The sequence below is a fragment of the Schistocerca cancellata genome, chromosome 1, assembly GCF_023864275.1.
Source record: "Schistocerca cancellata isolate TAMUIC-IGC-003103 chromosome 1, iqSchCanc2.1, whole genome shotgun sequence".
NCBI lineage: Eukaryota > Metazoa > Arthropoda > Insecta > Orthoptera > Acrididae > Schistocerca > Schistocerca cancellata.
The window spans coordinates 936,241,411-936,260,087 of NC_064626.1; the positions used below are offsets into that span (position 1 = coordinate 936,241,411).

The 18,677-nt window shown below is 42.7% G+C and overlaps 1 protein-coding gene across 2 annotated transcripts in view; it reads right to left on the reverse strand.

The window, feature by feature from the left end:
• Positions 1-4,760: 4,760 nt before the first annotated feature.
• LOC126162670 (G-protein coupled receptor Mth2-like) overlaps positions 4,761-18,677 on the reverse strand; it is a 138,087-nt gene continuing 124,170 nt past the window's right edge. For both annotated transcript variants that reach the window (XM_049919330.1, XM_049919323.1), the window contains exons 6-7: positions 12,170-12,305; positions 4,761-6,332 (exon numbers count right to left, since the gene is read on the reverse strand). In XM_049919330.1, the coding sequence (XP_049775287.1) occupies positions 6,071-6,332; positions 12,170-12,305 (398 nt within the window). In that variant the 3' untranslated portion in view covers positions 4,761-6,070. The remainder of the gene's footprint in view (positions 6,333-12,169; positions 12,306-18,677) is intronic.

Below are 18,677 nucleotides of genomic sequence, written 5' to 3' on the forward strand. Positions count from 1 at the left end.
CAAATACAGTTTTACTAATTTAATATTGATTTGAGTCTGTGATGTTTGACGAAATACGAGTATATGTTTCTAACTTGCAACAGCTACTTGGGGCATATGAAAAATGTTGCTGCTCTGAGAAGGTATTTCGTGACGATGATAAACTTGACATGAAGTGTAAAATGTGTCAGTAGCGATATTTCGACTGATCCTCATGTCTGGAATATTCCGTCTGCTTCAAGTTAAGAGTTAACAGTAATTATAGTAAATGATTTATCAAAGCAACTGAACAACTTAAAGACACAAATGGGAGTGGATTAAACTGATCCCTCCTCTTTGTGCGGGACCTTTTAACAGAGCTTCCATAAATCCAGCGACCAGGTAACCATAAAAATCACCTACCATTGTTCTTTTAGCAGTAACTACTGAAACCACGGCCACCGGCAACATTTACGGCATCCTTCGTGACGTTCAAACTGCTGTAAGTGCGAGCAGATATCAGAAGAGCAAACGCTGTAGGGTGCCAGCTAGCCCAGTCAGAGGGCTGCTTTGTCAGCTGTGTGCCTCTACCGGCATTATTGCCTGAAGCGAAGCTGGACATAAACGAGGTTAAACTCACAGGTATTAATTGTGTGGCGCTGTTTCTGTCAATGTAAAGTGGTAGTGTGACCGTTCTTCGCCCGGCCACAGCATCAATTAACTCAGTAGCATGAGGGAGAGTTATAGACGTGAGCGCTCGTACCGAAAGTCATGCATCGAATTGCGGAAGCTCTTTGGTCAGTGTGAGACATCCTGAAAATACATGGAGGATAGGGTAGCAAGGCATGTGTAGCGCCTGCATTTATTTCACAGCTCTCTCTCGTTACCTTGTCATGCTTCACACTTGGGGTACTACAGATTCTTTGAGACGGGCTGCGGCTACAGCAGTGGCTCCCAACCATTCTATAACCAGTATCACTGAGTGCATTCAGTGCGTCACGTCCCCAATCCATCATCCACCACCACCACCCCTCAACAATAGCACCTAACTAAACTTTAGAATGAAAATTTCCTTTGAGAACTTGTTTTCAAAATGGAAAAAATATGAATGATATTTAGTTTTTGTATTTGTTTTCTTAAACCACGAATTAAAGAGTCCAAGACAACTAGTATTGCTTCTCTAACTCTTTTATAGTATGATAAAGCAATTCCCAGTGCACTGCGAGTGTTACCTGCAACTCCTGAGGAAGGAAAGATAACTATAAGCACCCAAAGTGAGGGTCAAAAATAGTCACTCTGATGTTCCTAGCGATACTTGTTTCATCCACATTCTGCACCCTCATTTATAAATCGACGAAGTTAAAATGAATACAATATATTTGTTGTCGGTAAATCAATTGATTGCTGGACTCTCTGCTTCTGAACTAGTAGAAATTGGAAGTCTTCAGCCTGCCAGTGCTTTGTTTCTGACCCAAAATATACGTGCATTTCCAAATATAGAAGTCAGCTAACGTTTCCACTTGCAAAATAGCCAATTTAAACATTGTAGGAGAAACTACACGACGCATGGGAAATCACGAAAGTCTTGTTGATACTCACATGAAATCTAACAAACCAAGGGGGTAGAAGAGACTCTGCACTGAGAGAAAATGACAAGTTTGGACGACTAGAAACAGCTTCCATGATTGGTTGTAACACCATAGCTCTAATGCTCTCCTGATTAAGTTTGCCTTTGTTTTATTTAATGTTACATCATTGAGCTTCTGTAAATGTTTCATTGAATCGGTAACACAAAATTGTATACTCCTTTTTTTGTAAAAAACTTTGATGTCTTTTAGAGTGTAAGGAGTGTAATCTCTGTAATATGTACAATATGAGCAAAGGATATGTTTTGTCTTTCTTACATAATCTCTTCGGTTATCTTTGAGGATGAATCATTGTTTAAATAATTTTTTATAGGAATGTTGTTAATATGCGCAAAGGTTATGTTTTATTTAAAATGTTTGTTTGCTGTTACATAAACTGCTGAACTTCACTTAGGGTTCTTAGTTATTTTGTATGTAAAAGGTGTTGTGGTTCCCCTCAGGAACGGAACTGTGTAGCGCGCGCAAATTGTGGTTGGCCTAGGTAGAAAAGGACGAGCTACCAAACTGTCAATTGCTCATGTAAAAGCTGCATATTGTGTTGGTGCCGAGAGAGGCTTTCCGTGCCACTTTCCAATGCCTCGGATGGATGGATAAAGAACTGGAGCTATTCTGGAATTGATGTCTATCATCGCCACCAAGAAATGAACGAGTCCAGCAATTCTACCAGCAAATTTACCTAGCAACATGCAATTGCTTCCACATTACGCAATCACTGTAATGGAACACTACAGTAATGTACAGTGAAGAATCAGCTTATTGGATGTGTTAGTGTGCTCAAATACAAGGTAATTTATAACTTAATTTATGTACCTACCTCGATTTTTTTTCCTTATCATAACACCTCTCAGGTTCCTCTCCGTTTGAAGTAAAGTGATTACCGAGTGTCCTTACTGAAAGAACATTAAAGCCCAGTGTTTTAACTAATTAATGCCTCTTTAACATAGTAAAAAGAAAGTTAAAGTGGCGAGAGAGTGAGTTAAAGTAAATTATGCTTGCTGAAAATAATTTTCCTATTAAGACTGCTTATTAATATTTTGTTGCCAACTTCAAAATTAAAAGTTCTTAAAACTAGGGCTTATAAAGTTTTGCTTAGTAAATGATCACATTGCTTCCTGTTGTAAATCGCAAAAGGTGAGTCAGTATCTTACAAATATGTTAATTTTGTGTCTCACTGTAGTAAAAGTGGAAAGTATACACTCATGCTTGCTAAGCACCTGTTTCTTTTGGGTATTGAAAGAGCATATTAATAGTGTAATAGGATCCACATGTTATCCTTTATGCTCGTGATAAATAACAATCAATAGAAAAACCACCATTTTTGAAAACAATTTCTTTATTCAAAAGACAGTGAGAAGTAACCTGTTAGTGAATTCCAATTAACTTTCATTCTAAATAGAATAGTATTTAGTTGAGAGACTTAACATCTGATCAGTTCATAATTTTGCAGTGAACTACATTTACAATTTTATGTCAGCTAGGAAAATGTGTGAAAAGTAATACTGAACTTATGTCCAATTTATGAGTCTACAGTGAATATTAATAGTAATGTTATAAAGACCATTCAGTTTGAATAAGCCCTGAAAGTAATAGTGTGTATTGTTATTTGTTATATTTATGCAAATAATTAGTTCTACTCTGTCAACTCCAATCTTAACGTGAACATATTGTATTCACGTGCCAGAGTTCATTGCACTCTCGTGTGGCACAGTATAGGTTGTGTTTGTCCGTTAAAGTTACTCATACTTATTTTCTTGAACAAGAATGTCAATCATTCTCTTGCCTAATTAGGCTGGCGACCGTTTTCTTTATTCTTTGAACTGTGTAGATAGGTAAAATATTGTTAATTACTGCTTAAGTAAGGTGAAAAATTGTTAATTACTGTTTAAATATTTACGTAATTCTGACTTTCACTTCCGATAAGCCACCTCCGTTAGGTACAACACGGTCAACATAACAAAATTCCTCTCAGAGGGTAACACTGTTGTGCTTCTTCATACTATAATTACTTGAAAAAGAATAGTTTCATTATACGAAGTGCCTTCAGCTTTGAGGTTATGGTATAGTAGTAGCAGACGGTAGTGTTATATGGTGAATGACTTTCCTGATGGCGAATGGCACAAAACGAGAGGACTGATGTCCCAAAAGTACGTAAGAGGAAAGACTAAAATTGAATGGGCTATACACATAAGTGAAGATGAACTGTGTGATGTTGATCATCGCTGATCCAGTGATTTATTCATTTCACAGGCATCCGAGATGGCCGCCTGCATCTTCGTCCACTGAGTCATTCGTTGGCAGACTCCTCTGCAACGAGATGCCAAGTAGCTGACCACAACAATAAAATCTATTTGCTGGCGACAGGTGAGAGAGTATAGCTTTTAATGTATCATACATTCAGTAATTAAGTGTACGAGTATAATTGGTATTCGACTCGGGCCAGGCACTGAGACATGTACGTGAAACTGGTACATATGTAGCTTAATAACAGGCGTATTTCTCTCTTACCCACATTCTTGTGTGTAATGTTTCAAAGCCTGTAAATCTTATTGTTGGATTACGTTCAGCAGTCTGGAACAATAATTAAAATAGCTCTAAGGACATGGGAGGGGTGGGGGGGTGACATAAATCGCATCCATTTCAATTTATGAATCTGAACATCTCGTCTGTTTGCGAAAATTAACACTTTATTTCTTCACTTCAGTCAGCTTTTGAGTATGCATATTAAAGTAGATGCTGCTTATTTGATCTGAAGACGGATCCTCATATTTGTATTTCGTACGCTTTGGAACCTGAACATTCTTTCACCATTTTCAGCTATTTGCATGAAATGGGCTACGGAGTTTCTAAACAAGTGTTATCAGGCGACTCATAAAATTTGAGCTTCATTCTCCCTGCAAAAGTCTATTCTACGCTAATTACTTACCTCTAATGTCATATTTGAGACTAATTAAATCTTATCGTCACAGCATAGCGCTGAGTTTGTTGATACGTCTTCCACATTTATTTCTTCTGCAGCTTGTGGATAATGTAATAGCTGTATTCTTCTTCCAGCGGACACGAACTTAGGAACGAGGTAGGGGGAATAACGTTGAGAGAGGATTCTTTTGGATGTGTTTTGGAATATATTTTGTTTATAAAATGTACATTGTAATAAATTTGAGTTAACTGTATAAAATATTTACAAAAAGGAACTAACTCCTGCAGTAACATCTGTAGAGAGTGGCTTAGCAAATATGATTCACTTTTGGAATTTTTTCATTAAATGTTTGTAAATTTTAGAAAGTAATATGATACGTACCACTAACTTTTAGACACATACAAACAAATAATTTACAAATGCATGTTAACTTCATGAGAAGTCTGATTTGGCATTCTGCTTTATTTTGTATAAATTACATATGTATATACTCAGTCATGTGTGAGAACAGTGTCAAGATGTTATGGCTCTCAAATCGTGGAAACCTGTTTTAGACACGCTCATTACAAGTAACTTAACTCTAGCGAAGCGACGTACAATACTGTCTTCACGTGGGTGTGATGTGTAATGAAGAGATAACCTAGGAATAATTGTATTTATGCTGTTGACACAGTAACTGGTGCGCACATCAGATTTCGTACTACCGCTGCATTTAGGGAAGGACTTCCCGAGACGAAACCAGTTTTACGCTACGTACTTCCGGCATTTGTATTCACACTGTTGGAGTAACGTGAAACGACAGGTACAAAGAAACAACCACGACACTGTTCTACACCAGACACGAGGCATGACATTCGAACATTTATTGAAAAATAAATTAATAAATCCTAGACACACACACACACACACACACACACACACACACACACACACACAAAATCTGAAAATATCGGTATTTCATAGCACAATATCATTTCAGAAATGCATTCTTGTTGTCACTAGCAAATACAGCTTCCAAATAATTGGAGAAATACTTCTTTGGCAACGTAACCCAAGGTGAATAGCACTGTCTTCAAGACAGTGAACTGTTCTACGCACTTCAGGTTCTCAAAATTAAAGCCCACAACACTTATTACGAAGGAAGCGCAAAACCCTGTCAAAAATTTGAAACATAAATGGTTTGTTTCTGCGGCCGCTCTGTTTATATACGTACACTTCTAGAATAGTTAGAAAGTAGGTCTAACTTCCTATGCCTTGAAATGGAACTTCAAAATAACACGAAACAGACTGGAACACCGGTTTGTCCGTATGAATATGATCACCTTGAAACCGTCTGTTGAAGTTACATGTGACTACATGAGATGAATACTTTTGTAAGGTAACAGTTTGTAGATCGAGCTATCGATGTAGCTGTCCTAGCAGCGCAGGTGATACCACACGAAGCTCTTCCAGCTGGAGCTGGGAACAGGTAGTCCACCAGCCAACCACGACGGTCGTCGCGTCGTGGAGAGGGGAGAATGGAGTAGGCAGCTGCCCACGGGGATTCCCCTCAGACGGGCTGCAGCCGCGACGAGTCTAGCGAGCGAGGCACGAGCGGCCGGCCGTTGGAGACGTCGCCGCCGGCGCCAGCGAAGACGATCTGCTTGACGCTGGGCTCCAGCACGAAGATGACGAAGAGGATGACACCCTGCAGGATGTTTATGATGTCCGGCAGCGCCCACGCGTACACGGGGCCGCCCAGCGCCCACGACACCAGCTCCATCGTCCAGCTGATGCCCATCGACACGAACAGCGTCAGGATCATGCGCACCCTGCCACAGATACGTCCTCCAAAATTGAAGCAACAAAAGGAAATTTTGCGAAGGTGCGTTTATTTTGCCACAAAACAGTATAAATAGGCGATAGTAAAGTGGAAAAATTGTAAAGGATACAGAACGTAATCAACTGCAACATGCATAACACTAGACAAAAATGTTGTGTGTTTCCAACACAACAGATTTGCACGCACATTCTGACAACTGGTTAATGTACTCAGTATGGAGTGTGAGCACCTCTGGCACCATTACAAGTCTGACAACGACGGGACTTGCCGTGAATGATGTCATCAATCTCACGTTGAGGCAATAACGTCCATTCTTCGTGCAGAGCTGCTCATAAGCCTTGGAAAGTGGTTCTTGGAGGCTGACGTGATGCAACCCGTCTCCCTAGTGCATCCCAGACACGCTCTACGGGATTCAAATCGGGAGAGCGAGCAGGCCACGACATGAGTGCAATACCTTCCGTTTCCAAAAATATAACCACCTATACTCTATGAGGTCGAGTATTAACTTCCATCAATAAGAAGTCTGGGCGCACAGCACCTCGCAACAACCACGCAAGATCATGGTAGCTGACAACTGTTAAATCTTGCTGATTCACGCGTACAATTTCATGGAGACGTGCTCGAGTGGTCAATATTATCTCTCCCCACACCAGTAGGGATCCTCCTCGATATCGGTCTCTTTCCACAATGTTTGGGTCCCGAAACCGTGTTCCACGTGCCCTCCAGATGCGAATCCGTCGAGAATCAACGATGACTCGTTTTGCTGACCTCGTCCGAGAAGCGCCGCTCCGCGAAACCTGCTGTAGCTGTCTACTGCCGTGATCCCTGGGCGGCATAATACTTTGCAGGTTGCAGCCATCTCACGCTTCCGTATCTCAACAGACAATGTGAGACCGAACCAGCAGGAATTAGGATTTAGGGAATTTTGCTGGACAAGCACTCTCAATAAGCTTCACTTATTCCAGTTTGGAACCCACATTCAGCCTTGCATTTGCTAATGACTATTTCAAATACAGTTTGTTCGATGCATTTTGATCAGATTCATCTAGGAGTTGGACATTAGACTGATTTACTTTTAAGTTTTATCTCATTTCGAGACACACTAACCTTTCTACGTTAGATTGGGTAGCACTAGTCATTAATTCTAGTTTAAGGTCAGTTTGCCTATTATGTGTCCCGACCCTTGTTCCAACCACATCTGCTTATCTTCATAGTAAGATTGTATGCAATTATGTCCTTAAATGCAATTAATGACTAAATTATATTATGTAGCAGTTTAAAACCATTTCCTCCATTCATTTAGCTACAAATCCCCCTATAAACTCGCTTACAAAGAACACTGCCGTTCAGCCTCATTAACTACGCGATGCGTCACTGTGTAGCCCCCACACGAAATAGCGACTGGGTTAAAATGGTTCAAATGGCTCTGAGCACTATGGGACTCAACTGCTGTGGTCATAAGTCCCCTAGAACTTAGAACTACTTAAACCTAACTAACCTAAGGACATCACACACATCCATGCCCGGGGCAGGATTCGAACCTGCGACCATAGCGGTCGTGCGGTTCCAGACTGTAGCGCCTTTAACCGCGCGGCCACTCCGGCCGGCAGCGACTGGGTTAATCAGCCAGTTATTTACATTAGTGTTTACGTAAGGGGGCGGGTGGAGGGGCGATGCGCTATGAACTATATGTAGTACCAGACAGTGTCATCCTTCTCCCGCGTCTGTGCCCTTTGGTGTGCGTATAGAACACTCAATTCGTGTTATTTCAAGTATGGCGAAGGTATTTAGTCATTGCAGTGTTCATTACGGGTGGTATGAAGCAAAAATGAGAAGTATTACATTAACTACAACACTGAGTTTTTCTAGATTACATATCTTTAGAAAGAGCCACCTCTAACAGGAGGTAGTACTGGTCAAAACTAGAAGAAAAATCCTGTAACAGAATGCCTGGAAATCAATACCTGTTGAGATACGGGTCAATATGCCATCTCATTCCACTCTGTCTTACGTAGTGGCAAGTATTGTAGGCAATGCTGGATGTAGTTACGACACATCTTGACATGACCTTCAGCCCTTCACAGTAAAGCTCCACACGGACCGGGACACATGCTCGTCCAACGTCTGCACCATGCCGAGGGGTTGGGTGGACACAAATGCCTTTAAATGCCCCCAAAGCAAAAAATCCAAATGATTTAGGTCTGGTGAACGAGAAGAGTAGGCCATGCTGCCAGACCCTCTTGAACTCATCGTCTCATGAAACATTGGCGTGAGGTTGCCGCACCATCCGCTGAAAACTCGGTGGTGCCCTGTTGCCCATTAATCGCAGTCGTCTTTCTGCAAAGGAAACGTTCCTCAATACCGCTGTAAATTCGTCTCGCGGAAGTGAGTGACACACAGCACCTGCTAACCCGCTTTGTAAAGTGTATGGGTCTACGAGTGTCACTGACGGCTCCTGCCTATGTAAGCGCTAGTGAAATGAAAACGAGGCAAGTTGAAAGTAAACAATTTATTATTTCAAAAGTAATCGCCATATTGTTAAGACATTTATTTAACTGCGCTACGGTCGCAGGTTCGAATCCTGCTTCGGGCTTGGATGTGTGTGATGTCCTTAGGTTTAAGTAGTTCTAAGTTCTAGGGGAGTGATGACCTCAGAAGTTCATGGATAAATGTTTGCAGTTGTCTACGGAATCATGATTGTACGAGGGCGTGCACCTCTACGTGTGAAGCAAATCGACGGCCACGAATCAGTTCTGCAGTGCTCCAAAAATATGGAAATCGCATGGGGAGAGAATGGGATTGTATGATGGATGTTTAAGGGCTTTTCAGCGAAACTTGTGCAGCTTAGTCAAAACAACCTTGGCAACATATGGGCGGGAATTATCCTGCAGCAGAGTGATGCTGCCCTTCAACATTCCTGTGCGTTTAGACTTTATGACGTGATTTAATTTTTGGAAAGTATGTATCGCTGTGCGTTAATTGTTGCGCCGCCTTCCAGACAGACAATGAGTAGCAGGCTGTCGATTCGCTTCGCCCTTAGAGGTGCACGACAGGGTACAATCCATGAAGACATTGATTATCCTGAACGAAATTTTCAATTTGCAGCGGAGTGTGAGCTCATATGAAACTTACTGGCAGTTTGAAACTGTGTACGGGACCTTCGACTTTCGGGGGCAAGTGCTCTACCTGTACCTGCCTGCTAGTGCCACAGATCTCGAGTTCGACTCTCGGTCGGACACACAGTTTTAATCTGCCAGGAAGTTTCATATGAGCTCACACTTCGCTGCAAATTGAAAATTTCATTCAAGATAATCAATGTCTTGTCTTGTCTTGTCTTACAGTGGGATACGTGTATTAGCAGTTATGGAGGTCACTTTTGAAATAATAAACCGGTTAGTTACTTTTTTCCATCTGTCTCTTTAATTTGACTGTCCCTTACATACTGATATTGAAGCGGTCCTGACCACGTTTTCGAGGATATGCAGCTGACCACAACTGCGTATTGTGGTAATTCACTATGCTACCTCTTGTGAATCCTGCCTACAGCAACGAAATACTACAGATAACTCGTAACGAATAAAGCGGCCTTTATCGCGAAGGTATTGGTTTCCTGACATATGAATGTAGAAATTTTTCTTTCTAATTTTGACCAATATTTCCTGTAGAACTCGTTGCCCTCACGTTTCCATTCAGTACGGCTCGGTTCTGTCTAGGGTTTTGCTTCCCGGCAGTATTACCTGTGCGTTGACGGTGACACACAGCACTACCTTGGATAGGTTTACTGATTATGCGTTGGCCGATATGCACCGCCTCTGTTGGTTCACTGAATGCTATGGAGGAGACAGGGTGACTACGATGAGCTGTTGCCGCACTTAACGACAACCACGTCACAGTGCTTTTGCATTACTGTGTGTCTGGTTTTATGTTCTGGTGATTGCGTATTACAGCCTTTTTCACTGTTCTGAAGATATTTTCACAGAAACAAGGGTGATTGCGATAAACCGAATAAATCTTAATTATATTATTACTCTGCAACGATTCGTCGGAAACCGTGGGACTGCTATACCAAAATACCCTCTGAAAGTTTCTGGGAGTTCTGGCAAAAAGAAGACGATTAATATATATTAGACCTACTGAAAAATTAATGTATTAATGAGCTATTTCTTTTTATACGGAATTCTGGTGAAGTCAGTTGGTCGTGGTGACATTTAGTTCACAAATTCCATCACATTCTAAAATCTTCAAATTAATTAAGGCTTCTAAAGGATGGTCTTTACCGAATGTACTTCTGACTCAAAAGTGACTGTGGTATCTGGAGTCCAAAGTTTTTGTTAATCACACCTTTTGCGTTGCTGTGGTGCTATTTCCATAGATTCATCTCCTATGTATTTAACATTTTTTTAAAATGTTACAAAATACTTACCTAAAATTTTCTTCCCGTATTTCATCCCCTTGGGGGCTGAATTTCCAAAACAGTGAAACACGTGTTTTTTATTTCTAACAGATGCCAAATACAAATTTTCAAATGTTTAGTTTTAAAAAAAGCTTTCACAATGAATAATTCCATAAAACTTTTCATGCCCTATTTCAATCCCTTAGGGGGAGGAATTTCCAAAACCACTGACAGACGCTTTTTTTAATTTATGACCGAGAAGTCAAATACCAATTTCCATAGATGTAGCTTTAAAAATGCCGTAGTAGGTCTATAATAATTATTTATTTTCTTCAAAAAACTTTCACGCGCTATTTTACCCTCTTAGCGGGAGGGGGAGGAGAGCGAAATATTTTGTCTCCCCTCTGTGCAGAATACATTATGCGCCTGTCTCCTTATTTGCAGATCACTGTTTTTTATTGACATTTGCGCGAACAGGCCATGTGATCCGACTACAATTCTCCCCCCCCCCCCCCCCCACAGTGTCTAATTGAGTCAACTAGTAACAATATCCTTATGCTGATACTGAATGTATGGTTAATCCTGCAAGCCCACTAATAAAACGCTGTAGGAAGCAATGTTTCTGCTGGCTCTGTTTGTAGCCCCCTCTGCACCTTTTTCTTTAGCCCCCTAATGTGCAAGTATCAACTGTGCCATTCACTTCCTATGGAGCTTACCTACACAACCTCTGTCGCTATAGCATATCGCTGTGTGTACTTCTGACGTCCAGCTACATAGAAATCCCACTCTATACTGATGCTATTTTTAAGGTACTGAACTGGTGCACCATAGTCCTTGTGCGAACATGCCAAGTGATATATTCTATTCAACTAAATGCTTCGCTCCTAAATTGATGAATTACTTTGTAATGAGGATCGATCTTAGGATATATTGTTTGTATTCCAAAATGGATACTTTACGAACTCAGACCGCTAAATACGAATAAAACCTGTTATTGACCCAGTGGTCGCGACTGTTGGCGACAAAGTCTAGAAGTTCTGTTCTTGCACTTTTGTGTTCAGCAGAGGTAGTATGCCTAAGAGACACTGCTGTTATGGCACTGGAAACAATAGCTGTACATAACGTATGGCCATACAAGACAGTAGCGAATATTACGGATCTTATTCTGTGCATATTGAAAAGTTAATTTGACAGCAGTCATTACGATACACAACGTTCACACAACTGACACAGATATCTCATTCTGTAATGCTTCCGCGTTAGCTTCATATAGGTGTCATACTACAACAGAAAAAACCCAAAGCCATACGATTAACTCATAAAAGCAAGATCCAGAAACGAGGTATATATACCAGAGAGTTCAAACTATCTATCCAGACTAGGTGCAGTCACGACAAATATTTAAAATGCGGATGCCTCTGAAAGATACTCACCTCTCTGTGGGCGACCTGTTTCTGAAGACTGGTGGGTACGTGCATATCCTGTATATGCTCAGCGCGAACATCCCGATGTTCATCATGAACAGGAAGCCGATTGGTCCGTAGAAATAGTTCAGCGCTGCGTCCTTACCTGGAACATAGCACAGAAATATCATCTGAAACGTTGCCTATACGGGTTTTACGTAAGTCTCTCGTTTCCTCTTACTAGCATAGAAAAGTAAGCCACTTTCGTAATAGCGCAGGTCCAGATCATGTTGGCACTGTGTAGTGTCGACGCTCTGATAGGTATTAAGGAGAAAAGAAATCTTGCAAGGAGCTTTTGCGTGCAAGCTGTATGTGTCTGCATTTGCTTTCACGTTGAAAATATTAACACGCATTGTCTGAACCGAAGTTGTATCCTCAGGCATATGGTTGACGTATCATGTAGTCAGACTGATTTTGGCATAATTCTCCGAGGTGGAACGGTTTCTTAAAATTCTTATCATTGCAGCATATTACCACAACTGGAGTAACTATAGCGGAGCTGAGAACCAAGTAGTAAGAAACAACTGAATGGCCAGCTTGTCCCTTGTGTATCTTCTGATCCACGACATGGAGTGACCTACGTTTTCCTCCACTGTCTCTGTACTTCACCGTTTCTCCTGTTTATTATGTTCTGCTCTCTTCTGATTATTTTAGAAAGGCGATGTTAGTCATGCAATATCTTTTCTAAAAAGCGGGTGTAAGTCCTACTCAACCTATTTTTTGATTTGGGTACTGGTTAGGAAATGTCTTATTACAAATAATGGACATGTTCATTTTACGTGACAAGGTTACTAAACATGTCAACACGCAGACATTGACATTGCTGCTCCTTTCAGAAACAGTATTGCACGTAACTTAATTATGTATTTGAACTAATTGACGATTGATACTGAAACAGAAGGAAACAAAGAATTCTCAACAGATGAGAAGACTATGTGAAGGATTGTTATGGAATGAGAAGGATAAAAAGAGAAACTCGAAAAGAATTGTCGAGAGGGATGATAAAGCATGTATGCATTCGTGTTAGTTTGTTACAGTACTAATTTTTCTTGTTTGGTTTGTTTCGGGTCTGATTTGGGAAGAGACCTAAGTGCTCTTTATTCCTGTTATTCGTTGTGGTTATGATGGAAGCGTCGGCGAGTGTTATCACGATTGTTTAGCCAACTACAACGAAAATGCTCGTTGCAGCACCGACTTTGTTCCTAGTGCACTGTTTGACAAAGAGAAGTGAAGCACCAAGAACGGGAGGAGGAAACGAAATGAAACTTCCCGGGTTGAGAGGGCGTGTGATGTTATTTCAGAGAGTTCAAAATCGTACCAAAATAACAAATAACTTGGCAGTATGAGCCCGCTTATCAGTATGACGTTGCACCCCCTGTGGCCCGGATGCAGGCACTGATCTGGCTGGGAAGGATGTCTAAGTCGTCGTATCCTCTCCGGAAGCAAGCTGACCCACAAATGTTGTAACTGGTGTTTGACATCGTGGATACTGACACTGGGGCGAGGTTGTCGGTAGAGCTGGCTCCAAACTTGTTCAGTTGGTGACAGTTCTGGGGATCTTGCTAGGACTGCCTCAACATCATACAGACAGAGACACGTGGTATGTGTGGACGAACACTGTTCTGTTGAAAAATTAGACCATGATACTGTTGCATGAGGGTAACTTGGGGACGCAGGATGTCCTTGATGCACTGTGAGCTGTCCAAATTCCTTCAATCGCTACCAGCCGAGACCTGAAGTCATGCCTGATGACTCCCCCACCCAGATCTGGCTGTCCAAAACAATGAAACACTGGGATCTTATAAAAAGCTACGACCATACAGGGTTGGGCAAATGAAAGTGTACTGGATGAGTGGATACGACTTGTGGTAGCATTAACGGAGGAGCAAACGACCTACAGTTACTTCCAATATGATGGGGCAAGTGCCCATACAGCTGGCCAATCCTTTGAGCACATTCACAGAATTTTCCCGCCTGACAATTGTTAGCAGAAGTCAGTCTGTTCGCGGGCTAGCTGGCCACCGGGTCACCAGACCTGTCAGTGTGCGATCACTGTGTGGGGATCCCTCAAGACTGAGTTGTATCGCAACAACCCTCAGTCTTCAAGAACTGCAGCAGACCATTTCCAATGACATTGCAGCAATTCCATCAGTCCAGCTTCGATCCGCATTTAGCAACTTCCTGACTGGCGACGAAAGTGCCAAGATATGAAGGGTGGTTCACTTTTAACATCTGCTATAGTCAGATTAGCACTGTATTCCTTTCCTCTCCTGTGTTTCTTTGTACCCTGGAACTCTCTTATCCGGGCCACTTTTATTTGCCCCCCCCCCCCCACCCCCCACCCCATGGGGTCGCCGACGATGGACTTCGGGGATAATGCAAATCCGCGTTTCATCGCCGAATGCAATACGACGCCATTAATCAACAGTCCATGCTTCCCGACCACAGAACCACTCTAAACGCAGCCGATTGTCTTGTGTTAACGCCATTTTACAAAAAAATGGTTCAAATGGCTCTGAGCACTATGGGACTCAACTGCTGTGGTCATAAGTCCCCTAGAACTTAGAACTACTTAAACCTAACTAACCTAAGGACATCACACACATCCATGCCCGAGGCAGGATTCGAACCTGCGACCGTAGCGGTCGTGCGGTTCCAGACTGTAGCGCCTTTAACCGCGCGGCCACTCCGGCCGGCACCATTTTACACACACCCTTAAATTCAGATCAGTGGTACAGGATGACACTGATTGAAAGCTCAGATATAAAAAGGTTACGACGTGCTTGGCGCACAATGGGACGAACCTCCCTTCTGATGGTAGTTCAAAGTGGTCGACCAGAACCTTTAAGACGAGTATGCCTACCCTCACGTTACCATGTACTCCAGCATGTGGCCACAGTAACAGCTCTACACATCTCGATATTGCATGAAGCGACTAGCTGGCCAAATTGAGACCCACAAGAAGGCCTTTATCAGACTGTTATGTGCCAATAACGCTGTCTCACACGAGTATGCAGTATCTTTGTAGCCTTCAAAACTTAGCGCTGTTCACGTCCTTTTTATAATCTACCAGGATTCGTAACAACTTAAAACACAAGCACCATTAATGCCATCTGGCGGACGTTTTACGTGTCACGGACAATTGCAACGTTCAATCATTTACATACCCGACGTTGATATGTACTTGTACGAAGTTATATTGACATCCGACCGCGTCCTCTGTGTGCTTGACTTTTCTTTTTTTTAAAAATCTTATGCGACTTGACTGCTAAGGTCATCAGTTCCTATGCTTAACCTCCGCCGGGACCAGCCGTCACTTTTATTGTCAGGTAGTGGTTCAAATGGCTCTGAGCACTATGCGACTTAACATCTGAGGTCATCAGTCCCCTAGAACTTAGAACTACTTAAATCTAACTAACCTAAGGACATCACACACATCTATGTCCGAGGCGGGATTACAACCTGCGACCGTAGCGGCCACGCGGTTCCAGACTGAAGCGCCTAGAACCGCTCGTCCACACCGGCCGGCTGTCAGATAGTCTTGTAGGTGAATCTTTGTTTCTTAATTTCTTAATTCGCTAGAAAGTATTTTAATATAAATGCAATTATGTACACTATTTCTGTTCATTAATTCTGACTCGAAGGCTTGATCTATGGAATAAAGATCTCTTTTGAAGCAGGATATAGATTAAGTAATTTGTGAAAGAGACTCGTAATTACAGCAGCAGAAGATTGCATCCGTCACACAATTTCTTTCATTGGTTACAGTTCAGATAGCTGGACGGCAATCTTGGATGATGGCGACTACGCAGGAGGAGTTCTTTGCGTGATTTACTGGAAGCTCTTCGTTCAGCCTATCAAGTCGCGGGAGTTAGCAGCCCTTTTTGGAGCCGAGTTATCTCTACAAGGCTGAATACACAGCTGAAGTAGTGTTCAAACACCGATAACATGCAGGTAGACCATCCATAGCTGTGTTATCACCGATGACATAGTACAGAGGGGATAACCGGTCGTAGGAAATCCAACCTGGCTGTGTTCTAGATACTACACTGCCCGACAAAAAAATGAAGAGTGCGAAAGACATGGTTGCCTGCCCAAGTAAATCCGTACACGTGCACACCATTGGCGGATATGGAAATGATTGAAGTTGCAATTCATTGCGACACTTAAAACGGCCACCAGTGTGTTTTAGGTTTGTTACCTGGCCCTTAGAGTAGACAAGGGGTCGTGAACAGCATGAGATGTCGAGTGATCACTGAGAGACACAGACGCCGCCTACTGGTATGAGACACCGGTATCAATACTGACAGTTTGAAGGGTACTTGATCGTGGGTCTCCATTTGGCTGGCCGGTCGAATCGTGTTGTATTCAGATAGGTGGAGCATTCGGATGTGACAATGGTCCAAGGTTTGACTGTATGGGAACGTGAAGGCAGGCCCAGTCGTCGTCGTCGTCGTCGTCGTCGTCGTCAAGGGTTCTTCCAGTCGACCACGTCTCAAGGGAGGATCTCCGTATTGTGCAAAAGAAGCACATTGTAACCCCTTCCCATCTGCGCTTGTCATCGGAGAACAAATAATACTCCCGCCAGTGTTCTGTGTCATTCCTGAGGCTAACAGCAGCCGGACTAGTGTGTTAGTTGGTAGTTGGTTGCAGATGCAACATAGCTGTTGAAAACCAGTTCATAGATTTTGACCACTGATGGCATCATGTATATGATTGGTGTTCACTCCCTCAGCGTTAGTTAAAGTCTGAAGATGGTGTACTGAATCACCGAAACTGGTAGCTATATACACTGAAGCGCCAAAGAAACTGGTATAGACTTGCGAATTGAAATACAGATATGAAAACAGGCAGAATGCGGCGCTGCGGTCGGTAACACCTATATAAGACAACAAGAGTCTGGCACAGTCGTTAGATCGGTTACTGCTGCTACAATGGCAGGTTACCATCTCCGAAGTAGCGATGAAGTGGGGATTTCCCGTATGACCATTTCACGAGTGTACAGTGAATATCAGGAATCCGGTAAAACATCAAGTCTCTGAAATCGCTGCGGCCAGAAAAAGATCCTGCAAGAGCGGAACCAACGACGACTGAAGAGAATCTTTCAATGTGACAGAAGTGCAACCCTTCCGAAAACTGCTACAGATTTCAATGCTGGGCCATCAATAAGTGTCAGCGTGCGAACCATTCAACGGAACATCGATAAGAGTTTTCGGAGCCGAAGGCCCACTCGTGTACCCTTGATTATTGCAAGGCACAAAGCTTACTCCTCTCCTGGGCCTGTCTACACCGACATTGGACTGTTGATGACGAAACATGTTGCCTGGTCGGACGAATCTAGTTTCAAATTGTATCGAGTGGATGGAAGTGTACGGGTATAGAGAGAACCCCATGAATCCATGGACCCTGAATATCAGCAAGGCACTGTTCAAGATGGTGGAGGCTCTGTAATGGTGTGTGGAGTGTGCTGTTGGAGTGATATGGAATTCTTTATACATCTAGATTGACAGGTGACACGTACGTAAACATCCTGTCTGATCACGTGCATCCATTTATGTACACTGTGCATGCCGACGGACTTTGGCAATTCCAGCACGACAATGCAACATCCCCTACGTCCAGAATTGTAGAGTGGCTCCAGGAACACACTTCTGAGTTTGAACACTCCCCAGACATGAACATTATTCAGCATATCTGGGATGCCTTGCAACGTGGTGTTCGGAAGAGATCTCCACTCCTCTTACTCTTTAAGGATTTATGGGCAGCCCTGCAGGATTCTTGTGTCATTTCCCTCCAGCACTACTTCAGACATTAGTCGAGTCCATGCGACGTGGTGCTTCGGAACTTCTGCATGCTCGCGGGGGCCCTACACGATATTAGGCAGATGTACCAGATTCTTTGGCTCTTCACTGTAATAAGTAACACAGAATGGGTGAATGAAGGTTGTTCCATTTTCTTACATAAGTGAACAGCCGAAGTCCTTCAAACTTCAGTCAGAAGGATAAACGTACAGAAACTAGTGAATTAGCGTCCCACAGATGGGTCGCCAGTAACGCCAGAACAGAAAGGACTACATTTGAAGTGGTTCCGTTATCGCGAAGCAGGGACTGTTGACGAATGGCGTGATACTGTGTTCAGCGATGAAGCGCAGTTCTGCACTGGGTGACCATCATCGGAGAATATGGCGGCGACCTGGTAAGAGGTCTCATACTTGATAATGTTTTGGAGAAGCACAGCTGTGTTACTGCTGGTGTCATGGCGTGGGGAAACATCAGGTATGACCTCAGATCAAGGTTGATAGGAAATGGGGAAACTTCGATGGCGATGCATCACGGACATCGTGCGTCCTCATGTGACTGGAAAGTTTTTGCCACTTTTTAACAGAACAATGGTGGTCTACACGTGGCACGTTTCTGTATCATGTGGTTTTCCTGTGGGCAGAAAGATCGCCAGATCTGCCTCCGATAGAACGTGGATG